This window comes from Lates calcarifer, linkage group LG7_2, assembly GCF_001640805.2.
Source record: "Lates calcarifer isolate ASB-BC8 linkage group LG7_2, TLL_Latcal_v3, whole genome shotgun sequence".
NCBI classification, from domain to species: Eukaryota; Metazoa; Chordata; class Actinopteri; family Centropomidae; genus Lates; species Lates calcarifer.
In genome coordinates this window covers 4707654-4734618 of record NC_066854.1, presented here as the reverse complement: position 1 = coordinate 4734618, position 26965 = coordinate 4707654, and the positions used below count along the sequence as shown (strand labels likewise).

General features: G+C 40.6%; 2 protein-coding genes and 1 long non-coding RNA gene across 6 annotated transcripts in view; 1 reads left to right on the top strand and 2 right to left on the bottom strand.

Moving 5' to 3' along the window:
• LOC108894888 (kinesin heavy chain-like) overlaps positions 1-7854 on the top strand; it is a 38586-nt gene extending 30732 nt beyond the window's left edge. For both annotated transcript variants that reach the window (XM_051066047.1, XM_051066046.1), the window contains 3 exons: positions 6053-6120; positions 7493-7578; positions 7682-7854. In XM_051066047.1, the coding sequence (XP_050922004.1) occupies positions 6053-6120; positions 7493-7578; positions 7682-7854 (327 nt within the window). The remainder of the gene's footprint in view (positions 1-6052; positions 6121-7492; positions 7579-7681) is intronic.
• LOC108873018 (uncharacterized) lies at positions 6254-8882 on the bottom strand. Its single transcript, XR_001959332.2, has 5 exons — positions 8794-8882; positions 7706-7781; positions 7272-7333; positions 7010-7100; positions 6254-6836 (listed from the first exon to the last, which is right to left on the bottom strand). It is a non-coding gene; the product is annotated as an uncharacterized LOC108873018 (long non-coding RNA).
• A 2088-nt stretch (positions 8883-10970) lies between these two features.
• The window catches only part of LOC108873011 (collagen alpha-1(VIII) chain), a 34617-nt gene continuing 18622 nt past the window's right edge, over positions 10971-26965 (bottom strand). The window contains exons 1-5 of one of the 3 annotated variants that reach the window (XM_018660998.2): positions 21728-21791; positions 21189-21343; positions 15842-16031; positions 14229-14494; positions 10971-14119 (exon numbers count right to left, since the gene is read on the bottom strand). In XM_018660998.2, the coding sequence (XP_018516514.1) occupies positions 12171-14119; positions 14229-14490 (2211 nt within the window). In that variant the 5' untranslated portion in view covers positions 14491-14494; positions 15842-16031; positions 21189-21343; positions 21728-21791 and the 3' untranslated portion in view covers positions 10971-12170. Of the gene's footprint in view, positions 14120-14228; positions 14495-15841; positions 16032-21188; positions 21344-21727; positions 21792-26965 lie in introns of those variants that run through there. The other 2 variants (XM_018660995.1, XM_051066106.1) reach the window with 2 other exon arrangements.

Genomic DNA, 26965 nt, shown 5'->3' with positions numbered 1-26965 from the left:
TAAGGATTGATATTGTGCAGGTACAAAGAGATGGTCAGGCAGTACAAACCTTTAACGGTTATTATATCTGCAAAATGACTGAATATCAGCTGCTGGTAATTAAAGAATGGCTGTGGATCTAATTCTTTGTTGAGGCAACTAGTCCAGATTTATAAAACAGAATTTAATTGCTGATTTGAACCAAAATACAGTACATGAATCTGGCTTGAAGCCTAAACCCCACCAGTAAGACTGGAGTCTGAGAAATGACGCTCCAAAATACAGACTGAGAACCTCTTGACCTTTGTGACCCAGGGGCTTGATGAGGAGCAGCCCTTTAAACAGGCTGTTGGTTCAGATCCAAACATCTGACGTCCACAGATGTTTCAATCCAAGAGAGTGGTTGCTGCACTGTCTCAGATTTAGTTTGTTCTTTGTCTATACGGTGTTTGATTCCCTGAAATAAGGCTTTTAAAAGCTTTGCAGATACTGCAGGTGAGCATGGCAGAGGGCCATCAGCACCTGAGCCTCATCAGCGCCCTCTGGTGGACACAGACCCTGTATGTCAGTGCTCCTTCTGAAACCCTCTCAGAGCTGAGTTCAGACTCTCCCTCTTCTCCCTGAGACACAACCCACTGGCTTTGGTTTGTGTTTCTCCCTCAGCAGTAGCTTGACTCAGTGGCTTGAAGAGTTTCTGTGATTTCAAAACCCGCCCCCTGAACTCTGCACTGGCCCAACTTGGTACAACCCAAGTCCCCTCTCCCTCCTCTCCCTCCTCTCCCTTCTCCACCTCACCAAGCAATTGAGTTGGAAAAACTAAGGATTGATATCGTGCAGGTACAAAGAGATGGTCAGGCAGTACAAACCTTTAATGGTTCAGTCATGTTGAGTCTTGTTTGTCTTCCATCTTATCAGTTTTGGTGAAACTTTAGTTCAAATCTAATGCTGTGATATGTTTTTAGCTCTTGATATTTTTTATTTTTACCCTCTCAAAGTCACCTTATCTGAGAAGCCATGTCTGGGCATTAACATCCTGATAAGTTTTATTCCTAGCTTCACCAAACTTTGTAAGATCGCTGTGTTGTCTCTCTGCCCTGTGTGCCTGTCACTTGCAGTGTGGCTGCTTTCTTTGCAGGTACTGGAGGTGAGCATGGTCATGAGCACCTGAGCTCATCAGCACCCTCTGGTGGACACAGACCCTGTATGTCAGTGCTCCTTCTGAAACCCTCTCAGAGCTGAGTTCAGACTCTCCCTCTTCTCCCTGAGACACACCCACTGGCTTTGGTTTGTGTTTCTGGATCAAACAACACCACACAAACACTTCTTCCCTCATGGCCTCAGCTACACTGCTGATTTTACTGATTACACGTCACTGTTAGTTTAAGTTTTCCTCATTGTTTTAAATAGAATCATTTGTTAATTGGTTTTGTTGTGTGCAACTGTGCAGCCTTGTTGTGAAGAGTAGAATTAGCGCCCTCTGGTGGACACAGGCCCTGTAAGTCAGTGCTCCTTCTGAAACCCTCTCAGAGCTGAGTTCAGACTCTCCCTCTTTTCCCTGAGACAGTGATAATAGTACTAGGTCTTAATGTCCAAACATGACTTCTCAGATAAGGTGTTTGTCAGGTTATAAAAACAGAATAATATCAAAGGCTGAAAACATGAAAACGTGGGCTGTGTACAGGCCTTGTTTTCTGGACCTGTTCATGTCAATGTCTGAACAAAATCAGAGATGGTGCTGCAGCAACCTTTTCTGATCTGATATGGAATGACCCCTCTGAAGTTCTTGGGTTTGAGTTGTGGCGGATTTTGATGAAGTCCAGGACCCTCTGTAAACTCCCAAAGGCTCCAGGAAATAAGTGTGAAGGGTCTGATGAGATAGCTGAACCTTTAGGTTCTGAGGATGTGGATTTGACTCAGTTGTGGGTCGTACAAGCAGAGATTTTTGAATCAAAGTCTGACAAAAGCCTCTGATCAACACGTCGCCTTATAGCTCACACCGACACTGAAGTTCAGAGTTATCGGTTCCTCTGGTTTTGAGGTCTTGGGTCAGAGGCTGCAGAGTTTTGATGCCCAGCACTCAAAGTAAACACTGAAAGGCTCAAAGAAATGTGTCTCAGCTGTCTGACAAGATGGCGCAGACTGGTAGAACACTGACTCATGTTCAAGAGTTGGTGAGTTCAATTCTTGCTTGCGTCAAAGAATTTTTGAAGACTGGTGTGCAAAAGAAAGGCTGAAATGCTTAAAGAAAGAGTCCTCCACTGTCTGACAAGATGGTGCAGACTGGTAGAACACTGACTCATGTTCAAGAGTCGTGAGTTCAATTCTTGGTTGAGGCAGTGAGTTTTTGAAGGCTGGTGTGCAGATCACAGAGTGAAATGCTTGAAAAAAGAAGTTCAGGTGTCTCACCCTGTAGGTCAGTGGTTAAGGAGATGGACTGGGAATCAAGAGTTGGTGAGTTCAATTCTTGATTGAGACAAAGAGTTTTTCACTTTCAACTGCCAAAATGAAGAAGCCAAATGCGCCACGAGCATTAGTCACATCAGATCCTCAGTGGTGCAGTGGATTTGTCTGCAGGCAAGAGGTTGTGATTGAGAACCAAGAGGTTGCAGGTTCAAATCTTGGTTGAGACAAAGAGTTTTTCACTTTCAACAGCCAAAATGAAGATGTCAAATACGCCCGGAGCTCTGTTCATATCAGATGCACGGTGGTGCAGTGGGTTCGTCAGCGGCCGGATGGTCGACTGGTCTGGGAGAGGCCGGTTCGAATCCCCTTCACTGCCAGCGTCTGGGTTAGGGGGTAGCAGGAGAGGATAATTTAGTTCGGGGGGGGGAGGTAGCTGGGGGGGAGGGGCTAGATCAGGTGGGGGGGGCTAGGTAGGAGGAGCTAGAGGGGGGTGGGGCTAGGTAGGAGGAGTCAGAGGGGGAGGGGCAGGTAGGAGGAGCTAGAGTAGGTAGGAGGAGTCAGGGGGAGGGGCAGGTAGGAGGAGCCAGAGGAGGTAGGAGGAGTCAGGGGGAGGGGCAGGTAGGAGGAGCCAGAGGGGGGTGGGGCAGGAGGAAGGGAGGGAGTGACTTATTGGTTTTATAGGACATGCTTGTGCATACGAGGTGCTTTTGAAACTTTTTAGCCAGCAAGAACTGGAGCACATGGAACAAACATTTGGTAACTCTTACTTAAAATATCCACACATTTATCACATTTTCTGCATTTTTATTGTTGTTAGTGCAGTTTTACACTGTTAACTATTAACTTTAACATTAGCTTTAACTTTAACATTAGCTTTAACTTTAACTTTAGCATTAGCTTTAACTTTAACATTAACTTTAACTTTAACATTAGCTTTAACATTAACATTAACATTAGCATTAGCTTTAACTTTAACATTAACATTAGCATTAGCTTTAACATTAGCTTTAACTTTAACATTAACATTAGCTTTAACTTTAGCATTAGCTTTAACTTTAACATTAACTTTAACTTTAACATTAGCTTTAACATTAACATTAGCATTAGCTTTAACTTTAACATTAACATTAGCATTAGCTTTAACATTAGCTTTAACTTTAACATTAACATTAGCTTTAACTTTAGCATTAGCTTTAACATTAGCTTTAACTTTAACATTAGCATTAGCTTTAACGTTAGCATTAACATTAGCATTACAATGCTACAGCAGAACTAGCAGCAACAAAAGGTGCAGAGATACACTTGTGAATGGATGCAACAAAGGTTAAATAACAAGGTCCAAACAAACAGCAGCGCAGACACGAGTGTATCTCCTCACCTCCCGTTTCTGGAAAACACAGAGAAGAAACAGATGTAGTTAGGTTAGGCTATGATTCTAGCAGGAGTTGAAATCTGCAAGGATTCTAGCATTAGTCAAAATCTGCAAAGTAAGCCAACAAAAGACTCACGTTTACACTTAAATTGAAAGATAACCATTTAATAACTGCACCGACAACAGTAAAAACGCAGAAAATGTGATAAATGCGTGGATATTTTAAGCGAGAGTTACCAAATGTTTGTACCACGTGCAGCAGTTCTCGGTGGCTCCGTCTGCGCGCGCCGGGTGTCAAAGAGGAAGTCGCTGTTTCCGGCGCGCCTTATATAGACGAGAGCGTGGGGGGAGGGGGCAGTGCACTGGGGAGAGGAGGGGGGCGGCTGGACCTCACTCTGTGCAGGTCTCACGGGAATCGAATCCCGTTTCTGACACGTGTGTGATTCCCCCAAACAAAATGTCCCGTGAATAAATCACTATAAGATCGATGTTTTATTGTGTGAACTGCTGCGGACAACATATAAATCCACAGACGTTTGCAGAACAGTCAGTTTGTTTTATATTTGTGTTGCATTTAACACTTTGTCACGTATTTCTCTTGATTCAAACGACACTCGGAGGTTGTCGCTCAAATCTGACAAAGTGTCTGACTGGACTGTACCAAGTCAAGTAGAGAACAGAGGGGGGTTTCAGGTGATCTCCACCTTAGTTTGTGTTGAGCTGCCGAAGGCTCTGTGTTTCTTGTAATACTCTGACTGACTTCATCCCCACTTTAAAGTCTTTGACCGTTTCATGAACACACCACGCTTGCTCATGGTTTGAATTGTTGGGTCTCCTTATAAATATTATAATATAAAGAGCACGGTGTAAACCTGCTCTGTGTGTACAGCGCCTCGACATGACGTCTGTTATGATTTGACGCTGTATAAATAAATATTGACTTGACATCATCAGAGAAATCAGAAGAAAGCTGCAGCTGTTTTCAATTAAAAATGATTGCTATGAGTTTATGGGCCAATTTTTCTTTGAGCGTCTCCTGCTCCACAGCCTGAAAGTTAAAAAATAAAATAAAAGAACCCCCCACCCCTCTTCCCCCTCCCGTGCAACCCCCACCCCGCACCCCCGCACCCCTAACCCTAACCCTAACCACAATCTCAGTTTATATAACGCCAGATCACAACAAAAGTTATGTGAGGGTTGGAATGATTAAATCAGATTCAGTTGTGATGGTCAGAATGTTTTATTTGAATGAAAACGTGCTGAGAAACGATCTTTATGATGAAATATTCCTGTTCCCTCTCTGTTGCTTCAACCCGCTCCATACAACACTCTGGTGTCACGGCGCTGACAGGTGTTTGTTCAACTTAGTCAAACTCTGCTTTTCGTTTGCGCCCCCTAGTGTTTCATCTTTACATTGCTATCAGTAAGGTTAGGTAGGATATGGGTTTAATTCATTTTATTGACCCTGAAAGCGAATATCTTTAGTAAAAATCCTTGAACAATAATGTGGCGCTATGATGGCTCTAACGGTGATCCTGCAGGAGTTTCCTGTGGTTTCAGGTGGATTAAGAATGATTTTACGCTCCCCGGCCGCTCTGACAAATGTTACACGTGTTTATTAGGGTATTTACGGTCAGAAATCCTGTTGTGTGTGTGGAGGGTACTCGAGGAAATCCGAGCATGCGCTGTATTGGCTGTCATTTGGAACGGATCGATAGTCAATCTGACACGTTGTTGTTTTCATGATGAATTCATGATGAGTAAAGTTTAAAAATGGGGGGGGGGTCCGCTGTGATCCGCCATGTTTGTTTAGTCTAAAGTCACCTCCACACAATAAGATGTTTTTGCAGACTCAAATACACAATGTTCAATTAATCAATGTGATTTTATGGCAAATTTAAGGAGGCACGCAGAATCACATTCTTTATTTTCACTGTTTTACAGCAGGGAGTATTATGGACTTAATAAAAACAGATGTATGTACAAAAATAAAGTGACAGATCCCGTCTAAACCCGACTTCAACTCCATTTGGACTGGATCTTTTTTAGAGGAGGTGGGCTAGTTTAACAATACCTGGCCCACCCACCCATACCTGCAGTAATCACAGCATATACATTTATTCACATATTTTTATTCTAAGTATGCAGAATTAGCTGCGATCATCTCCTGTCTGCAGTGAACCCATGGGCGTACAGACAGCTGTCACTGGATCACTTTTTTTAATGTTCATGTGTTCTTCCCAACTGTTTTAATGCGTTGTTCCTGTCAACTGTTATAAAAAAAAAATTTTTTTTCAGGGTCCGAGTTGCAACATGGCCCGAGTTTCATACCTACCCCACAATCAACCTTCCCTGGGCAGTACCGGGTGGGTGCTGGGTCCAGTCGCAAATTTTTTGATATGTGTTTTATGAATTAATAAAATTTGAAAAAAAAAATGAAAAGGGGTGTGGTTTAATGTGTGTAATTACATGCAATTTTTGTATAGAAAACAATAGAAATTTTGGAGGAAAAATTTTATTCTTAAGTGTTACATTGAAAAAATGAAAATCTCAAAAATTTGAATGGAAAAATAAAAAAAATGTCAATGGAAAAAAAACAGAAAAAATTTTTTTTAAAAAATGGGGCACCCATATAGGCTCATGTGCCCCAGTTCAGCTAAGTGTTTATTGCATGTTATTCCCATGCTCATCTACACTGTCCTATCTGAGTAAAGGGCTGGGCCAAAGCGTGTCCCATCCCTTTACTCTCATTCCTCTGCTATCTCTTCCTAACAGGAAACACAATACACACACACAATTTATTGTCACACAATAAAAACACATACAAAACAGTGAACAACAGTCAAAAATGTCAGTACAACAAGGCAAACAGTAAAACATGGAAAACTGTCAAAAACACTCAAGGCATGAACAACATTCAAAAATGTCATAATACAGTAAAGCATAACAAACAATCATAAACACTTAAATACTGTCATAAACTAGTAAAGCATGGAAAACAGTTAAAAATACTCAATGTCACAGTAGAGTTGAGTCGGGTTGATTTCAGTGGGAGGAGGGTCAGTCGGAGACAGAAGTGATTCTGGATGAAAGAAAACAACAGTATTTAGATGGACAGACTGACAACATGATACTAAGACTACTACTGATGAGCTTGGACACTTAAAGATCACCTTTGGCAGTAAATTTTGAGGCTATACAAACAAATGCAAACACTAAAAGAAAAGGAAAAGGGACTGCGAGTTGTAATCTTACCTGAAGCAGACAAAGTGTGAACGCCTGCCCAAGCGCTCTTGACTCCCTGGCGTTATGGGATATGCGACAGCACTGGTGGCGTTTCAGAGACCTGTATGTAGGGTGTTATGAAACAGAGAAAACTTAATTAATAAGAGACAAGAAGAACACTAAACTAAACTACACTATATGACACCAGATTATATTCTCTTACACTAATAAATTTTGAAGTTTCTATTCTGTTCTAAATGACAGGGTCAGACTACAAAGAATAAACACTGACCTTCTGGAAACATCTTTATGTCTGTCTCTTCTCTCTGTGATTTAATGGTTGAAGTTTGAATTCTGTGGAGAAAAACACAACAAACATTCATATAAACATGTAACTTTTAACACATCAACATAAAAGCGTTCCTGGGTATTGAACACTCAATAGAAGTAAAGGACACTAAATTCTTCTTGTTCTGGATTCATCAGTTAAATTTGTTTTCTTCACAAAAACAGAAGAAGCTGCTCTGACTGGAGAAGTGACTCCACCAGCTGCTCGTATTCACACAACAGCAGTGGATGGAAATGTTTGTTTCTCCATCGTAAGATAAATTTTAACTAAATTTGGTCAAGAGATGCAGACAAAATGAGAGACAGATAACCTAGATGATATATAATTTAATGTCTGTGCTCTGTGTTGGACAGGTGATGAAGCTGTTTGTGAATTACCTGGAGGCCTCTGTCCTGGTCTAAACAATTCCTTCATTGTTCAAAGATTCTCTGATCGTGGACGAAGTGGAGACACCTGCAGGAAATACAGAGAGAAACATACAAAGCACAATGATCAATACACTGTGACCTGTTCATCAACAGTTTAACCAAGAAAACACAGAAAAGTATTCAACATTACAGCTGAACCAGAACATTTTCAAAACATAAGAGAACTGTCTCAGAAAATGACCTGTCACATATGACAAGAAAAAGCATTAAATATTTGGGAAATCACATGGAATCATGTACATTACTGTGAACTTTAAATTTAAACTTTGTTTTTCACGCTCTGCATTTTCCATTTTTAATTTTTCAAATTTGTAATTTTTCTTTCTCACGGTCAAGCAGCAGAATTTAGCATCGTTACTGTTGCATATTATCGATTTCAATAATCCTTTAAATGGGGGTATTATTGTCCTGAAAGACAATATAATGCCACAGGCCGTTGTAATTGTAGTACAGTGCACAAAGGTGAGTCAGAGCTTTACAGTTGATAATGAAGCACAGTAAGCTTTGTGGAACACACTGGTAGAGAGGGGCAAGACAGTACAGGACATGACACTATTAGACAGCAGCAGAACTGACTAGACAAGACTACTGGATGACAGTACTATATTAAATGACACTACTACTGTATCATACCAAAACATGCAGTATTAATGATAGCGAATGTGAACCATTTTATACAATCATGTTAAATACTGTTAACATGAAGTTCACACTAAACATAACAGCATTACATTCATACATATACAGCCACAGTGTTCCAGGCAGATCATCATTCACAGAGAGTAACAGCTCATTTTCAAACATGTGACCCACGTGTTGACTGTAATCCAAGTATCTGAAAAACCATCACATATTTTCCGTGTCCTTCTTCCATATTACAGATGAAGAATCCAGAGAACGTGTGACCAGTCTCCCTGGCTTTGTTGACAGCTACGGTTTTACATTGTGTCGTTAGAGTCTCTTTAAATTCCTCATAAACCGACAGAATTAACGTGCGCTCTTCATCTGAGAATTAAGTCAACACTGACTCAACTTACTGACATCTTCACCGTCGCCGTAGTTAACGCAGATCGAGGCAGCCGACGTCTGTCAACCCTGACGTTCCTTGATAACCCGAGTTAAATCAGAGTGGGTTAAACTCCCTTCGTAGTCCAGGCCTCTGTTTGGTTTTTAAGGTGGGAGCTGGTGTTTGTGTCCAGGCTGCAGCAGCTGAACCAGTAAACCTGGAAAACACAAGTCCAACAAATAACCTCATTAATAAAGAATAGTTCATCTCCAACACCTGAACAATGTAGAAGAATACAACACTGAAAACTAAACACTGCAACCAACAATCACACTTTGACTTTTGAGGTGAATAAATTCATCATGTTACTATGACTTCATTGATCTCAGAGAGGAAAGCCATTTTTAAAATCATTTTATAATAATTTCAGTCAGTCACCACAAACAAATGGTGAGATCAATGAATGGCCGTGGATAGATTACTACCACAAAGCTATAAAGACACACAAACGCCAAAGAGGCAAAAAACAAAACTGCAAAATGATCACAATGCCACACTGAAAACTGCTAGACCCGCAACTAGAAGAAACGTGACGACGATAATCCACCATAAACTGACTTAAAATGACCAAGCTGGAGCTACAAACTACAAGGAAGCAGTAAAATGCTACGGTATGCTAATGGCGTGCTACTGATGGTACAGAGATGCAAACAGTTGTAGACAAACAGACTAATAAACAGTTGGCAACAACGTGGCAGGAACGCCTTAGCCACAGAAACACAAACACTTTAACACAAACAAACAACAACATGCCAAAAAGGGAGCATCGCCAAAAACATCCTCAAACGATAAGGCTAATGCTAACGCTCTATGTTTATGCTAACGTTAATGTTAACGCTTGCTACTAATGCTAATGCTAACATCCATGCCATGTGTTAGCATGGTAATGCCAACACCATGGTAATGCTAACACCAACTGACATTTTGTTTACGGGTGGCTCATCCACATTAAATTACTGAGTAATTTAGCTGTTATACTGTGACAGGCTTTTCTTCCATAACTTGAGAAATGAGCTTGAGTTTGTGCATTTTTAAATTGTCCCTCCAGATATTGACTTTTTCCATAAAGTTTACAGACTTGTAAACGACAGATTAGAGATAATGAGTTTTAGCCTCTTGATTTCCAGAAACCCTGCTCCTACACTTCCCATAATGCTACTGGATGGTGTCTTTCATGATGCCATGCTCACATCAGATCGTTCAAACAGTTCCCGTTCCCGACCTGTTAAAAATGAACCTAACATTATGATTTGTCAAAGCAGTGAAATCACAGTGGCTGACTTCTGTTGAGTGCCTCAGTCAGCCATGTGCACTGAGAAAAAAGTCTGCAGCTTGTTGTCAGTGAGACTTTTCCTGACGATGCCAGCACTGCAGCTGTTTGAATGGCTGCCTCTTCTTTGAGCTCCCTGCTCAGTAGGTGCTGAATTTGTTTAGAAAACATGTCTTACTGTTTTGCTGCTGTCACCTACATGTAAGGCAAATCCCACCACAGTTGTTCCCATCTGTATCTTTTTACAAGTGGTTCCTTAGAGACTGCACTACAGGAGATACTCATCCTTAATGAATTGCATTGCTCAGATTACCTACTGTATGTACACCCAGCTGGTGTACATAGGTACTGCTCCGGCAGTAACTTTTACAGTAGCTGTTTAGTTGAGGCCGATAGACCGTTACATGGCAATTTATTTTCTGAGTCCAATACGAGGTAGAAACCCTGAAAGAGAGGCCGATAAACGTTAGCTGACGTGATGAATTTTGAAGTTAAACAGCAAGTTTGCTATCTTCCCAAATACGGCAAAGGCCAGGTGTCGCAGACATACATTGCAGTCAACAACAGCAAAAAAATTTTTTAAACAAAACATCATATATAACAATATATAAGCATGATAATGTCACAGTATAGTCAGCTGGATCTTTACTGCGGGTCATTCCCCTACTCTCTCTCCTCTTGATTAATGTGTGGTGCAGGAGGAGAAGACGACAGCAGCTGAAGACCTGAAGTGGATGAAAGAAAACCAAAGTGTTAAATAAAAGACCTCGACCATCTAACTGCTGTGAACTACCTTCGTGACCTAAATATATAATAAATCAATAATGCATGATTGTTTATTCAGATTTACAACGTCATAGGCATAAACCAGTCAAAACTGCTGTTTTTCTGTCTTTATTAAAAGTCACCAGTAAAAGCAACACAGACCAAAATTCACATATTTTGTTAAAATACGTTAAAAAGAACAAAAAGGAGGGAAAAAGTTGTAAAAGAATTTCATTCCAAAAGTTTGAACACCTTAATTGACAATAAAAACTGAAAAACAGTGACACATTGATTATTAGACTTTGATATGGGTATGAGCTTTCTTGAATATTTGTCTTATTTTTTTGCCACAGAACATACATGTGTTCTGCATTTTGGAATGAATTCTCTCATTTACTCTAACAAAAAACAGAGCAATCCCAAGTAATCAGTAGTCAAACAAATAAATTACAGAGAGTACTGACAAGCTGACGAAAACCATTCAAAGAATTCATATTTAGTACAAACAAAACAAATCTGTGACAGCAAATGGTCAAAACAAAAGTATCAAACAATGGTTCCCTTGCCAAATTGTGGGCCAAATATTTTTTTTCTGTTCTGGACACAGTATGAAATTGGATAAAATATCCAAAAAGGTTTTCAGACATAAGATGCTGTTGTTGAAAGCTGCATTTTCCAAATAACATAGAACATCAACAATAACTTAATAACTGTATGATGACCCCTAATACATAACCCAAGTGTCTGTTACGATAACTGTGAGTAAATGCATTGTACAATTAAACCAATATGATCATATGTGCCCAGTGTACAGTTTATAACTGTAAAGCAAAAGATGAGTGAAAAGTGAATACGATTCTGCGACATAAAGCCTCATTGTTCCAGGAATTATTCCAGTAAAGTCATGAACACTGATATATTATGTATGTATGGATATAAGAGTAAATGCACAATGTAAACATACAAGGATTATGACAACTGAGATATTTGGTAGTATTTTTGACCTTTGCTCTCCACAGCAACATCACAGCCAGCAACCAGATGGGTTATCACAAAATTTCTATGCAAACTGCGCTCATTGTTTTATAACTGCTTTCTGATACTCCAACCGTGTGTGTAAAAACAGATGTGATGCATATAATGCAAAAACTAATTCAATGAAGTATGTTGCTGCTATCAAAACGTTTTTTTAAAGATATTCTGCCACCACTCATTGTAAACCTTTAAACTTGACCTATATTGTACCTTTGCATTCTCTTATCAATATGGTGAAATTTACCATCTTATGTCACCGCTATCACCTTTGTGTTTTCTTACATCACGTACAGTAAGTATCCAGAAAATGTTGAGTGGACATATTGACCAGCATAAAGTCCTGCAGCCTGGTCTGACGGCAGCTGTATGTGTACAGTGTCTCCTTGTCGTAATGGGAGTACAGCACTCCCTGAAGCCTGATCCAGCAAGCCCTTTTTGTACTCATCATAAGTGTACATCACTGGCTCATTGTTCTTCATCAGTGCCACCCACACATTACCTCCTTTGCAGTGGACATGGTAAGCAAAGTAGTAGATCCCTGGTATGGTACAGGTGAAAATACCAGTTTGGGGATTGTAGTCTTGATTGCCGTTGTGCAGGAGTTTGTCGAAGATGACTGGAGAGCCGACAGGAGGGAACGGATTTGTGAGCTTGGCAGTGAATGCAGGCATCTCTGGGCCGTTTCCACCAATCTCGCCTCCATTCTTCCTGTAGACCTGTTTTTGGCCAGTGTATGGGCCAGTTACAGGGAGAATCTGCCCCAGGTCAGGAGATACAGCAGGTAGTCCTGGAGGACCTGGGGGTCCAGGTTGTCCCGGTTGCCCTGGAAGTCCAGGCGGGCCACTGGGGCCAGGGTTACCTTGAAGACCAATATGACCGGGGAGTCCTGGCTTTCCGTCACCAGGATAGCCAGGTTTTCCTGGCATGCCTGTTTCGCCTTTTGGCCCTGGCAGCCCAGGAGGTCCGATTGGTCCCCCTGGTCCTGTAAGCCCTGGAATTCCCTGTGGTCCCTGGTGGCCTGTCTCTCCAGGTTGTCCACCCTCTCCTCTTGGTCCTGGTAGTCCTGCGGCACCAGGGGCACCAGGTAAACCCCTAATACCAGCTTCTCCTTTAGGACCAGTAGGGCCTTGTAAACCTCTTGGCCCTGGTTGTCCACCCTCTCCTGACCGGCCTGGCTGTCCTGGAAGACCTGGAGGCCCTAATTCGCCCTTAATTCCTGGATTTCCTTTTGGTCCACTAGCACCATCCTCTCCCTTTTGCCCTGGGAAGCCAAGACTACCAGGGGGCCCTATTGGACCTGGTGGACCAGGCATACCACTAGGACCCGTGGGACCAATGACCCCTGGAAGACCTCCATGACCTTTGTCACCTTTTGGGCCTGGAGGTCCAGGAACACCAGCATGTCCCTTGTGACCCTTAGGTCCTGGAAACCCTGGTTTACCATAGCCTGGCAGTCCTGGCCCCCCTGGTAAACCAGGAGGGCCTGGTTCCCCTTTCCCTCCAGAGAGCCCCGGTTGCCCTCTTAAACCATCTTTTCCTGGTTTTCCAATTCCTGGCAAGCCCGGTGGCCCTGGTTGACCACTTTCACCAGGAGGCCCTGCTAGTCCTGGCTCTCCAGGAGGACCAGGTTTTCCTGGTATTCCTGGTTGTCCAGGGAAACCATTGAGGCCAGGTTTACCAATGCCAGGGATGCCCACATTTCCAGGTGGACCTGGTGGTCCAGCAGGTCCTTTCAAACCTGGCAAACCAGGTAAACCTATTCCTTTGTCTCCTTTGATGCCTGGAGGACCAGGTAACCCAGGTGGACCTTTTTGGCCAGGCTCCCCTAGAGGACCTGGTTGTCCTGGCAGCCCCTGCCCTCCTGGTTTTGAAATCCCAGGGAGTCCAGGGGGACCTGGGAGCCCTGCAGGCCCAGGAAGTCCAGTTGGTCCTTCACCACCATTAGGACCAAGGTCACCTTTTGGTCCTTGTAATCCGGGTCCTCCAGGTTTTCCTGGCAATCCTGGCATGCCAGGTTTTCCTATTCCTGGGTAACCTTGGGGACCAGGAGGCCCTGGCTTTCCTGGTAACCCTGGCAATCCCTGGCCTGGTAGGCCAGATGGGCCTTGTGGTCCTGGTGGTCCCACTGGTCCAGGGGGACCCTGAATTCCTTGCAGTCCCTCTCTGAGACCTTCGCCACCAGGACCAACGGGAGGTGGACCTTTAGCCCCTCTGGGGAATGTTTGTCCTGAAAAAAAGAGGAAACATTTGGTGGAGGTGAATACTGAATATTGACCCACTAATGACTGTGAAAATAAATGATGACTGATCATTTTCCATTAACTAGCTGATCTCACCTTTGCCCTCAGTTAGTGGCCTCTCTTTGCCCAGTTGCAAAGGCAGCTGAGGAAGCTCTTTTCCATACTGTGCCGGTAATGGCATCTCATTCCCCAAAAACTGCTGTTGAGGGTACCCATCATTGTACTGTGGCAGGGGCTGGTGTTGTTGAGGCGGCTGTTTATGTCCATAATATGCCCCACCGTGGGTCAGGTGTAATGAGCACAGCTGGAACACTGTGTAGATGATTAGATAGAAAGAATGGAGGGGTACAGCCACCATTTTTCTGCAGCAGAGAAAAACAACAAAACAGAGTAATAATGTGACACACACATATTTAGATGAGTCTCTGTGCAACCCCTGACCAGTTTATTTATTCATTTATTTCAAGAAAGAATAATTTATAGTTACCATTTCCTGCAAGAGTATTAGATTTTTAATGCAGCTCCTGGACAAAGTATGGAATCAGGAGCTTTTTGTAATATTTCCCATCACTACATCTTGCATTAACATAGTGGGCAGGTAACATTAACTATATCTATATTGTATAAGCACATTATGAAGTTAAAGGACTTGCAAGAGAGACACAAAAAGAACGGTTAAACTCAGAGCATCAGAAGCCAAGATATCCTGACTTTTATGGATCCTACATTTCCCACAGTGCAACAGGATCATGTCTTTTGTCAGCCTGTCTCTGCCTGGTAAAGGCATCTTCACAGCAAAGTCTAACAAAGTCTTTCTGTAATAAATCTGTAATTCCTAAGCCCAAGCCAAGTAGCATTTAAGTCTTCCATAGATGCAGATATTCTTAACAGAGCAGCCTTCATATTAGTTTGTGACCAGCAGGCTGTGCTCTTCAATCAAGCAGCTGAATAAAAATGATTTCAAAAGCCAACGCTCTGGGTCTTATGAAACCCACTGTGGTCAAACTCAAAAAGGAAACAGAAACCCTCTCCTTCCTTGTGTTTATACATCTATTCAAACACACTGTGTAAAAGCCTCAGTCTCTCATATCCTTGACATGAATTAGATTGCGTACATTGCTAAAACATATATCGTAATTAAGAGGCCCCACAGGGGACGTGGTCAGTTTCGAACATAATCCTTAATCCTTTAAACATGTCTGTGCTAAGGAGATTGGGTCAGTGCTGCCAAGAATACAGTGTGAAAATAAACAGCAATGGGTGAATGTATGTTCTCCTCCTTTGCGGTATATTTGTGTGTCCTGAAACAGAACCACAGGGAAACAAAGTTTTTGGATAGCTGAAACAATGGAAATTAGACTTGCTTACATTTTTCTGGGCAATTATTTAAAAATGCAAGCTAAGTAGTGTGAAGCTGAATGTGACACAATCAATATGTTACAGATGCAAATGGTTTTCAAACTATGCAATAAAAAAAGGAAACCTCAGACAAGGAAAGGTGAATGTAAAATGAATAATATTTCTGAAAATTTGGAGGTTTTAATCAAACAAGTATGAGTTTACATGCAATGATTGCACACACGGGATTTTAAGACTGATTGTGATAAATATCTTGAAAAACTAGCTGCAAAAGTAATTTGATTTCATTTCTTTTGTATCGAGTTAGTATCAACAGCCTCCCACCATGCAAAACCACAAATATCTCTTACTTTCAGAGTTCTCCTCCTCTCAAACTGAAGGTCGTCGCCCCCTCTTTGGCCTGCGCTTCCTTCCTTCGTCTGGTTTCCCTTCTACTTCCCCTGACTTTAGGTCGCTTCTCTGGGTCTTTTCCAAGGCATGAGTGGGACAGTGGCCATGCACGGGATTCCAGCCAGGTGTTAGCTGCAGTCCTGCTGGGCCCTGTGAAAATATGAATGTCAGGTTCGATGAATGTCAGGTAGTGACCTTTCACAGAGGCCTGGGGTTTGTAACACTAAGCTGCCATCCCCACCTGGTAGACATATTTTGGCCCTGATACAGTTATGCTGAGACACACCTTTTTCCTTGAGGAATGTAGGGACAGGGGTATTAAAAATAAATGTAACACAACTGTAAAATTATAAAGCTGTATTTTGCAACCCTTCTGGGAGCAGATATCAATATGAAACATCATCTGGTTTAATAGTGGTCTGTGTAAGTGTTGAGAATTCAGAAATCTCAGGCTAAAATGTTCAACATATCCAGTGTTTTTCCACAGCTATAAAAGCTCTATGTATCTATCCTGGAAGACAACAAAAACAGTGATCTGATGACAATAGAAACCTAAAGACTTGTATGTGGAAACTCACTTAAAAAGGCTACATAACCCATAAACCAAACTTAATGATTGTTTTTAATCCACTGTTTTTGGTCTTCAAGCCATCTGATGCTATTTATGATGTATAGATCCAGCACCATGGACAGAGATTACAGAGCCTGTACAGCTATGAGACTGAATGCCCATACAGTTTGTGTTGCTCACCTCTGATCTTTTTCATCAGTTTCAGCAACTACAAATACAGATTTTTGCATTAATTAAAACTGATCAAAACTGCGGAAAGAAATACTTGATAAAAAGAAGACATAATTCAAATTTTGAAAACACCTTATGTGCTTTTATCTCCTCATGCTTTGATTATTGCAACACCCTCCTCACATTTTAACTCAAATTCTGTTGATTGATGACAGACAAAACACAGCTGCTGGACTTTCAACCAGAACCACAAGGCACGGCAACATTAACACCTCTCACACTGGTATATTTAAGAAGTGATTTTAAGAGATGTTTGATTACTTTTGAGCTCCTTTGTGGCCTGGCTCTTTATACAAGTCTGCACATAGTTTGAGATCCATGGGCAGAGGATTTCTTTAATCTGTTCCAGAAGCCAGGCTTAAAAGTGGAGAGGACAGAGTCTTTGCCTTCAGGGGCTTTAAACCTTTTCTTAAAACATACTTTTATCAAAGACCTCATCCTGATTTTACTTGACCTCTCGTCTTTATTTCTTTTATCTTATATTACTGAAATTGCTTTTATCTGTGTAGGTTACATTTTATATTTTAACACAGTAAAAGTTTTAATGCATGTTTTGAAGAGAAAATAGCTCAATGATTGGTAAACACAGACAGTTAAAAAGCTTAAACTGAAAACAGCTTGTCAAATGACTAAAACGTGGTTATTTAAGTGCCATATAGTATTATTATGATCTGACTAAAAAGGTTTTTAAATGTTTCCCCAGACTCTAGTGCAGGAACAAATCATTTGTTAAACATATTTTTCAAATACAGAACCAGCAAGGGATTGATCCTCAAGTATTGATCTCCTAAATTGAACATGATTTCACACATGGGGCTGTTAAACTGATCATGGCTCTAGTCAAAACCCTGTGTACTAGTACAAAGCAAAGCTGTTCTCTGCAGACAGAAAAGGAACATATGCTTGGCGAGGAAACGAGACGACCTCCGTAAAACAATAAGTCAGCAAAACAAAGAGGACGGTGCCTTGAAACACATGTTCCCTCCGACCTCCAAGGATACATCAGTCTTCATGGCTTACAGAGACCGAGCAGACAAAAACATATCCTATCCCATTTACAGGACGAGCTGTAGTAAGTAACAGAGCTCACTTGTTTCATCTGTGGTGACCTAATATCTTAGAGACACATGGGGCAGGGTTAAGGACATAGCATTAAATATATAAACTCACATCACACTGAACACACTTAAGTCCATCCACTATTAAAAAATGGCTTGTTTTTGTGTGGAGACCTACATTTTTAGGTATACATGAATCTTTTTCAGCTCTCTTGTAGTACTCTGGTCAGACACACTGTACACATTCCACTTTCTACATGGATAAATGACACATAGACCCTTGAACCACAATGTCTTTTTCTTTAGAAACTTGCTTTCACAATTATATTAATGTTTTATTTGGGCATGGAAGACCAGCAACTGCTACGGCAGATTTCTCTCATGACTGGACACTTGAAATAATTTGAAGAAACTTTTCTTTCTGTTAGGCTGTTATTGTATTCTACTTATTTTTCAGGCGTGTTCTACAAAAGCAATAAAAATGAAATCTTAAATGAAATTTTGAGTATTTACAACATCATCTCTTTGTCTGTATTTTGTTTTTGCACCATCTTTTCCTGAACTGTCTTTACATATTTTTGCGAATAAATGTGCAATTCGCAAACATCAATGATGAACACAATGTTGTGATAAAGTTAATATATTATTACGTTTATTTTGTGAATTGGAGAAGAGCATTCAGAGTTTTGAGCACTGACAATCTGTTGTGAATGTGAATCATAAACTGTAAATCAATGAAGTAATAAAAATATAATTAAATCCAACATGCAACACTGTGTTCACTCTTCAAAAACATTTGTTGTTTTATTGTTTCCTGCTGTCAATGAAGAACTCGGCAGTGGTTTCAAACACACAAACATGGTGTTTATTTTGAAATAATGGTGGTTAAAACAACTGGAATAATTTCATGGCATTCACACTCCACTTTAATATTTCCATTGGAACGTTATGCCTGAGTGCTTCTTACATGTGAAAGCAAATACGCTATTTATGCCACTGCAGCTACCAATTACTCTGCTTTGATTACAGAACGTCCATATCATCAGTCATCTCTTGGTTTCCAGACAGTGTAATGGGAAAGCAATTGGACTAACTGTGTCTGGACCACAGACTGAAATTTTGAAAAGTATTGAATTATAAGGACATTATGCCGTCTGCATGTTCAGCTTTGATACCTGAGCTCCCTGTATGGCAACACAATAAACAAAGTCTTTTCCTAAATCATCCTGGTGTGGTTTATTTCTGTTTTCCGTCACACAGGCTGTGGTAAAGTTCTCATGTAGTTGCTTGGGGGTCAGATGATTCCCCCAAGTTCCCCCTTTGCTTCCACAGGTAATTGTCAAGAACTATTTTTTCAGCACAACTGTACGCTTTCAATTCTGCCTTATCGATCATGTAGCGATGGCCATAATTTATGGAGCTATTTAAAAGTGAAAGCCCCATGGACCTGAAATTCCTTGTAATTTCTGATCTTTCACGGTACATGCAATGTTTCTGAGAAGAATTTCCAAACTGGAGAGTTTAGTCCTGAGGACTGGGCAGTGCATCACAGAGACTTGAAATTTCAGATTTGTGATTCATCTGACCAAAGCTGCACATGAAACGTGATTCCTCCCTGATTTTTTTCCACTGAACGTGGCTCAGGAGACCTGGGCATATCAGAGGCTGTGTGCTTTTTCTCTGGTTACTTGTTTTACCATTTGCATAAAATCAGAAATAAGCCACTTTTACTAGAGAGGGAGAACATAGCCCTCTTTCCAGCCATAAAACATCTGCTTACTACTGCTTTTCCAGCAGGTTTCTAACATGCACAGTATCCTCCTAAATCTAAAACTTTATAGAAAAAGTAAACATAAGTTGTCTTTTAGACCTATTAATGTGAATCTTACAGTCCACTTATCAGCCAACCTGTCTACAGATGACACCATATCCACCAAAAACAGTCAGCTCAGTTCAGCTTTCAACACAATCGTCTGATAGAAATTTAAAAAACATAAACTTTCTGATAGATAAAGTCACCTCCAGCATCATCACTCTTCTTCTTGTCACCGTGCATCAGCAGCACCATTATGGTGCAGTCATGAACTCCTTGGTTCACCTGGGCCAGCAAAAACAAATAGTTATGGAAAACAGTCCCTAAGCATCGCCATTTCCTGCAGAGTGTGAGAAGAGCTCACCTCCCATTTTTATCACGTTCTACAGAAAAAATACAGAACATCCTGAGCAACATCCCTATCTGGTTTGAAAACTCCTCTTCAGGAGTGGAGACAAGAGGAAACAGCTTGCCTGGCTCTGTCCAAAGGCAACATAAAAAAACATAAAACTCACTAATTGACATGTTATATCTTGTTTGTTTAATCTGTCTCAAAAAACTCCAAGTTGTTCCTCAGTTGGGTGTTTTCATTTATCTAGAGACGCTTTTAAGAATTCCAACTCATGATTTCTGAGAGGAGAGATAAAGTGCGATACTGTGTAGAACAAGTAAACACCCAACACCTTCCTATCATTGAGCTTATCAGGCAGTTACATCTACACTGAACCTAAGTGCATATGACATGAACCACAGTGTACAGGGTCTAAACAAGACAGTGCTTATAAAATACATTATAAAATAGTGTTGTGCTGTGTTGCGGGCTACTCCTCGTATGTTTGCACTTTCTGTAGTTGCACCATGTTACTAAGAAATAGATGGACAGCTCAACAATAAAAATCTACATGACTGAGCTGTGTCCTCTTCACATCTCAACAAAGCAGAATCAATTTCAAACAACTCTCTTGCTTATTTTTTCATTCTGTCATCTTGTGCATGAACTCTACTTTGATGAAATCTCCTCAGACACCTCCGCACCCCTCGCTTGATGACAATCCCATGCAACAAAGATTGCTCGGCCCAGGATGGACGCTGGCTCCTCTGAAACTCTTTGCCAACACTTACAACCACAGCCGGCTCCACTTGGTGATGAGCCACAAGTCTTTTATCACCTCCAGCTTGGCTTTGAAAATAATCAAATTTCCATTTCTCCTCTGTGTTCCTCCCCTGACCGATTCCAGATGGGGGGACTCTACCGCTCGATAAACAAATGATGAGGAACAGAGGCATGTCATTGCTTACAGATACGGGTGCCAGTCTTAATTGCTTGTGGTCAGGCCTGGCTTTTGTGTTTTAAACAGATTGCACAGGGTCTTTCTTTTCCAGTGAGAGCAGGCTAACAGTGCTGCAGGACAGGGCTAAAAAGAAACTGTCACTGAACCCAAATAAAGACATTATTATCAAAACTGAGTGACTATTGGTTATTGAGGAACATCAAATGTTTAAAAACAAATCTGCTAAGTAAAAAACTACTTTTTATGACGGAAAATGTTAAAGATTCAAATACAAGCTTTGATAAATGCAATTCTGTTTTTAGTATAAGAGAAAAAGCGTATCATATGCAAATATTACATTACCTTAATTTGGCACATGCCTTTGTTCAAACTTCTTCTTCTTCACATCTGCAGTTTGGGTCAGTATCTCGCCCTGGGACATTCTGACAGGATAGCCATGGGACTGAACCACCAAACACCATTCCTACAAGTAATGTCTGACTGCTGGATCACCTGAGCTACAGCAAACCCAAGAACAATACAGATGTTACTCTGTTAGTTGCACTTTTTTTTCCCTAAATCACTAATTGAACCAAGAAAAAAAAATGTCTACAGCTCTGTATTTTTCCAGATGTGGATGGTGACTTTGTAAATAATAAGACTGTTTCACATTTTACAGCAAACTAATGCAAAATACAATAATTATGTAATAACTCTGTCAGCACAGTGTGAAAGGGTGTATACACAGACAAATACAAACTCAAAGGAATGCAACGATCAGCTGACAGAAGTAGCACAACCGCCAAGACAACATCTGGGGAATGCACCTGTGTGTGTGTATGTGTGTGTGTGCGACTATTTGCATGCATGTGTGTGAGAGCTGTTGCTCTGTATTATCTAACCTTTATAAGAAAAACACTCCATCCCTACAGCGATTCTCTTGGGCGACCATGTGCTCTCAAACTGTACCTGGAGTTTTCTGCAGGCGAGAGTCACAAGAGACGCCTAAAGCCAAAAAACATCTTTATCCAGGACTGAAATGATTAGTTGGTTAATTTATCAACAGGGAACAGATTCTGATTAATGGTTTCTGTCATTTTTTTTCAAGAAAAACTGCCAAAATTCTCCATTTCCAGCTTTAAATCTGAAGAATTGCTGCTGTTCTTTGAATAATATGATACAAAATTTGGGCAATTTAAGCAAAACAAGAAATTTAAGCAGGTTACTTTCAGCTCTGTTTAAAGGTTGATGGGCATTTTTCTCTTTTCTGACAGTTTGTAGACCAGACAATTTTCTATTAAATGAAAAAATGTTAGTTGTAAGACTATGTATATCCTAAATATGCTTCATAAAACTTCAAATATACTGTAGGTATTGGGTATGTGGACATTTCAAAGCTGCAGCTGATGTAAAATAATCAATTTGAGATGCACTTTACCCACAATAATTTCTAAATTTGCACATTGACACAGATTTTAAAGAAAGAAATCATCGATCCAGCTGTAAACAAAGCCAGTAGTGAGGTTGATGGTTCAATAGAGGGCGCCAAACTCCACTTCTAAATTGGACTGTATCCCATCAATACTTGTATCAGTGTATATTGTTTACTAGTGTTTTCCACAGCCTGGGTGGAGAACTAAATGTGTTTCCAGTGGGAAGAAAAGACCCAATTACTCTGACAAGACTGTTTCCCCCAGTTGATTTAAACACTTTTGTACAATCAGATTTATTTTTGTTTTTTCTGTAATTAATACTCATGCATCATGCCTTTTATTTTCCATCTTCAGTCTGCAGTGCAACAAGTCTCCCTCTGCTGCATTATTCTCACAAACCACAAGTCATACTTTGAGCATATTCTGGATCTGATGCTGTTTTTCTTTTCTGAATTCACTGCCCTCTCTGTCTCCGAGCAGGTGATTTATCCCAGCTCAATCATCAAGTAACGTTTTCATTTTCCCCTAAATCTCAGCTTATCTTGATGGGAAGGGAAAACATTGAATTTTCTCTCACAGTATGTTGAAAACCAAGGCAAAATGTGCACGTCTGCTCCACCCGCTACAGTTCCTCTCCAGCCTATTTTGCTCTTTTTCAGCATTCCTTCACACCTACTCGATCTCTTTGCAGAGCGAAGGCCGGAGTCGCCCTCATAGACATCTACAGCCACAAATTCGACAAGGCAGGCGAAAGGTTAGCTGACCTTTAGGTGGGTTGAAAATCCTCATTTTAAAGAGGTAACATTTTAAGCTTATGTTCCAAATAACCAAATGACCACGAGGGGAAGTAGCATCCGGATGAGTTTCGAATTGGCAACCGCAGTGTTTGCTCACTGCCCCTCCAAACCTTTGACAAACACATACGTACATGCACATAATTGCACCTACACCTCCCTCACATTCACATACACACACACACACACACACACATCCACACGGCCTGTCCGACCTCTTCACCCATCTCATCAACAGATTTTCCCTCTCCTTCAGTTCTGGGAACCACAAGTCACCGAATGTCTGGCCACAATTTTCATTTTGGGCAGTGATCGGAGCGGGAGGAGAATTATTTTCCTATTAGCTTTGAGTTCTGTCAAAACACAGTATCTGGTGTCAGTGGACAAAAGTTAATAGCAACTCAGAGCTAAGTAGCACTTCAGATTTTTACATACTTCACATGTTCAGAGAAAAACAATCAATGGGAAACAAGGGTGGGAAGCATGAATTTTTGAATCTGAAAATATTTACTCTGAAGAGAGCTTATTTTACACGACATGTTCCACTATCACAGCACAGCAGGAAAGAAACACTTGTGCGGTTTTTCAAACTCTTCCAAGCTTTTACTCTTAGCGGGAGGATCAATCCAAGTTTTCACCCGAACTTCATGCGGTTTTGCCACATTTCAACTTGCTCTCTCTCATATTTGCACTGGCTCTCACAGGGACACTCCACTGGTGAATGATTATTTTTATAGGCAATAACAACGTTTGGCCAATAATCAGATCTGATCACTTATACTATGCTTAAACCACAGACTCCAGTGGGGAATTCTGTAGTTTGCAGCTGCATAAATATCTTGTGAAAAAATCTTGTGTACGGTGTAAATCAGAGACGAACAGCCCACACTGTGCAAGAGGCCACATGTTGTCTCCTTTCTTCTGTTTCTGAGCCTTCCAGTGAACAGTGGTGGAAAGTAACTGAGTCCATTTACTCGAGTACTGTACTTGAGTACAATTTTGAAGTAAATGTACTTTCCTTCTTTCATTTCATGCTTTTTTATACTTCTACTTACTACATTTCAGATTAAATATTGTACTACCACATTTATTTGGTAGCTTACTAGTCCATTTTTCAGATTACATTACATAACAAAGTATGTGATTAGCTTATAAAATACACTGTGCCATTAAAGATTAAACCAGTGGCTCCAAAACATTTTGGCTTACAAAAAAACAATGTTTAGTTTGGGCTCACTGTCACATTTCCACTGTCCAAAGTTTCCATCCAGGCAAATTTTAAACAGATTTCCAGAAAAAGCTAATTAACGTGCATTTCCATCCGCTACTGTTCTGTTATTCAAATATGAGGCCATAAACAGGTGGTGGTGCTATTTCTCCAATCTGTGAATAAAAACCATTGCAGAGGAAGAGGAGACAACAACATGATATGATTCAAGAGTTCCAGTCAAACCTCAAATGATGGAGAACAATGAAGCAGTCCACACAGATCTGATGGTTCTGTCTCCAACCATTTAGCCCCTTCAGTGGAGCAGAAGCTTCAGTGGACATTTAACATGCACAAATCGTCATGATTTACTGACTAAGTCTGTTTCCATTGCACTTTGTTGCATTTTGTTTTTATTGATACACCAACTTTTCCACCTCTGCCAATATTTGAACTGCTTTTTGTATTTCTGCTGTTCCCATTGTTGTTCCCAGTGCATAAAAACAGGTGGATGGAAATGCAGTTTATGAGTTATTAGACTTTTCCACCAAATAGTGATTTCCTGTCTAAACTTTTCAGATGGTTTCACTTAAAGCATCATTATGTAACTGTTTTACCTTAAAATAACAGCTTCAAAATCATTTTGATGGTACACTGACTTGTATTGAGGATTATGGTGCCTCTTTCAGTCCTACTCTGTGCCATGAACACCTGCTCTTACATTAGCTAGCTCTTTCATTTATTAACCTCTTTGATTAATTTTGTGTTTGTTGATAGACTTTCTGTACGTGAGCCTCTGGGGTAAGCTGCTTTCGAATTGTTTGAGGCCCAAAGAAGTAAAACTTTCACAAATCTTTACAGAGGAATTTAAAAAAGGAATACACATTTGTGCAGCAGAACCCTCAGATTCTCGTGACCCAATGGAGGGAGCCGATCCGTATGTTGGGAACTGCTGGACTAAACTATCTTACTGCATATAAAGTCACTAAAGCTACAGCTACTTTTACTGTTGATACTTAACAGTAGGTCTTGTGATGGAGTATTTTTAGATAGTTGTACTGGTGCTTCTACTTGAGAAAAGGATTTGAATACTTCTTCCACCACTGCCAATTTCTCTGATAAAAACACAGAAATGCCAAAAAAGCCCCGTCACAAATCGACCATTAATACCCCAGAATATTTCCAACATCCTAAGATGTATGCTTTTGCAATTTAAACACACGGCACAACAAAAATATAGCACAAGTGGGCAACTGAAACCTTCCAGATGAGTTGTAATTGGAGAAATCTGGAGGGTGGGAGCGGTGTAATATTTAAAAATGACTAGGTGGTGATTAGATGTTGCTTTGAGCAAGGGTTTATTGCTGAAAATTTCACTTTGATGATGGTTTCCACAGAGTAGTTTCTAACTGTAACGCTACGTAATGCACAGACTTCTACAAGTGATCAGTCATTATGGTTTTCAGCCATCTGCATATCCAAACTTTCTACTTTTTTTAATTTTTTTTATTTTTTGGTAACACACATATCAATTTATTGAGATCATAAAATGGTCTGGGATCATTGAGGGCTCACTGCAGCATGTATAGATCGTCTGACCGGTGACAGTAATATATATGACGACAGTCCCGGGAAGCTTAATGTGTTACACAGTCACACCATAAAAAATGCCACTCAGAGAAAAAATATGATCCTCCCTTTCCCTACTGTCCAGATGTTTTTGCAGTGGAGTATTTACGAGGGATAATAAGAACTACTACTCTGTCTACTTAGGAGTTTAGATAAGAGATACTTTGCAATAAATTTGCAAAATTTAAAGCTGTAATTCCAGAGAGGTGTATTTAAACTAAACTACCACTACCTGCACACAAAGAGGGTAAAATGGATCTGTACAGCTGCTAATATGAGAGCTGAATTGCTTACAGGAAACAGTTTTTGTTTTTGATTAACAATGCAAAGTTACCACAATAGCGACTGAGGTTTCGTATTTTGAGACATGTCTGAGGCGGTAGAGCTCTGCACGGTAGCAGGAGAGCGTTTGGACACATGGCCCCAAATCACAGAGGCTGCAGCTGCAGGATCAAGAGACACATTCTCTCTGAGCTACATAAACACTTCCTGTTCAGTAGGTGAGAACAGTGAAGGAGTCTGAGTGTGAGACAGAGGGAGAGAGTACTGTCAAGAGACATTTACAACGTAACAAATATATAAAGTCACAGCCTGCTGACAGAAGCCTCTCATTGACTCCTGCACACATTTTTCCAACAGAGTCTGGAGATTCAGACTTGCAGCATCGACACAGGTTTGCTTGTGCAACCCTCACTGATTTTACAGCTTCTACAACTTTTACTGCTTCTGCTTTTACTCAAAGCAAAGTTTCAGCATCTCAGCAACAACAAAGGCCAAACTTAATGAGACATTCACATTCTCTTTGACAGCATCCAGCTACCTCTCTGATACCCTAAAGATCATTTGAAACAAAGGAATAACTGCAAACAAAGTGCAATACAGTTAACTAGCTCACTGATCTTTTATTAGACTGGTAACTCTTAATAAATGGTTAATGGAATACTTTGGGATTTTGGGAAATACACTTGCTCACTTTCTTGATGAGAATTAAATGAGAAGTTCAATACCACTCTCACATCTTTATGGAAAATGTGAAGCTACAGCCAAAAGCCACTTAGCTGAGTTTAGGATTGTAAC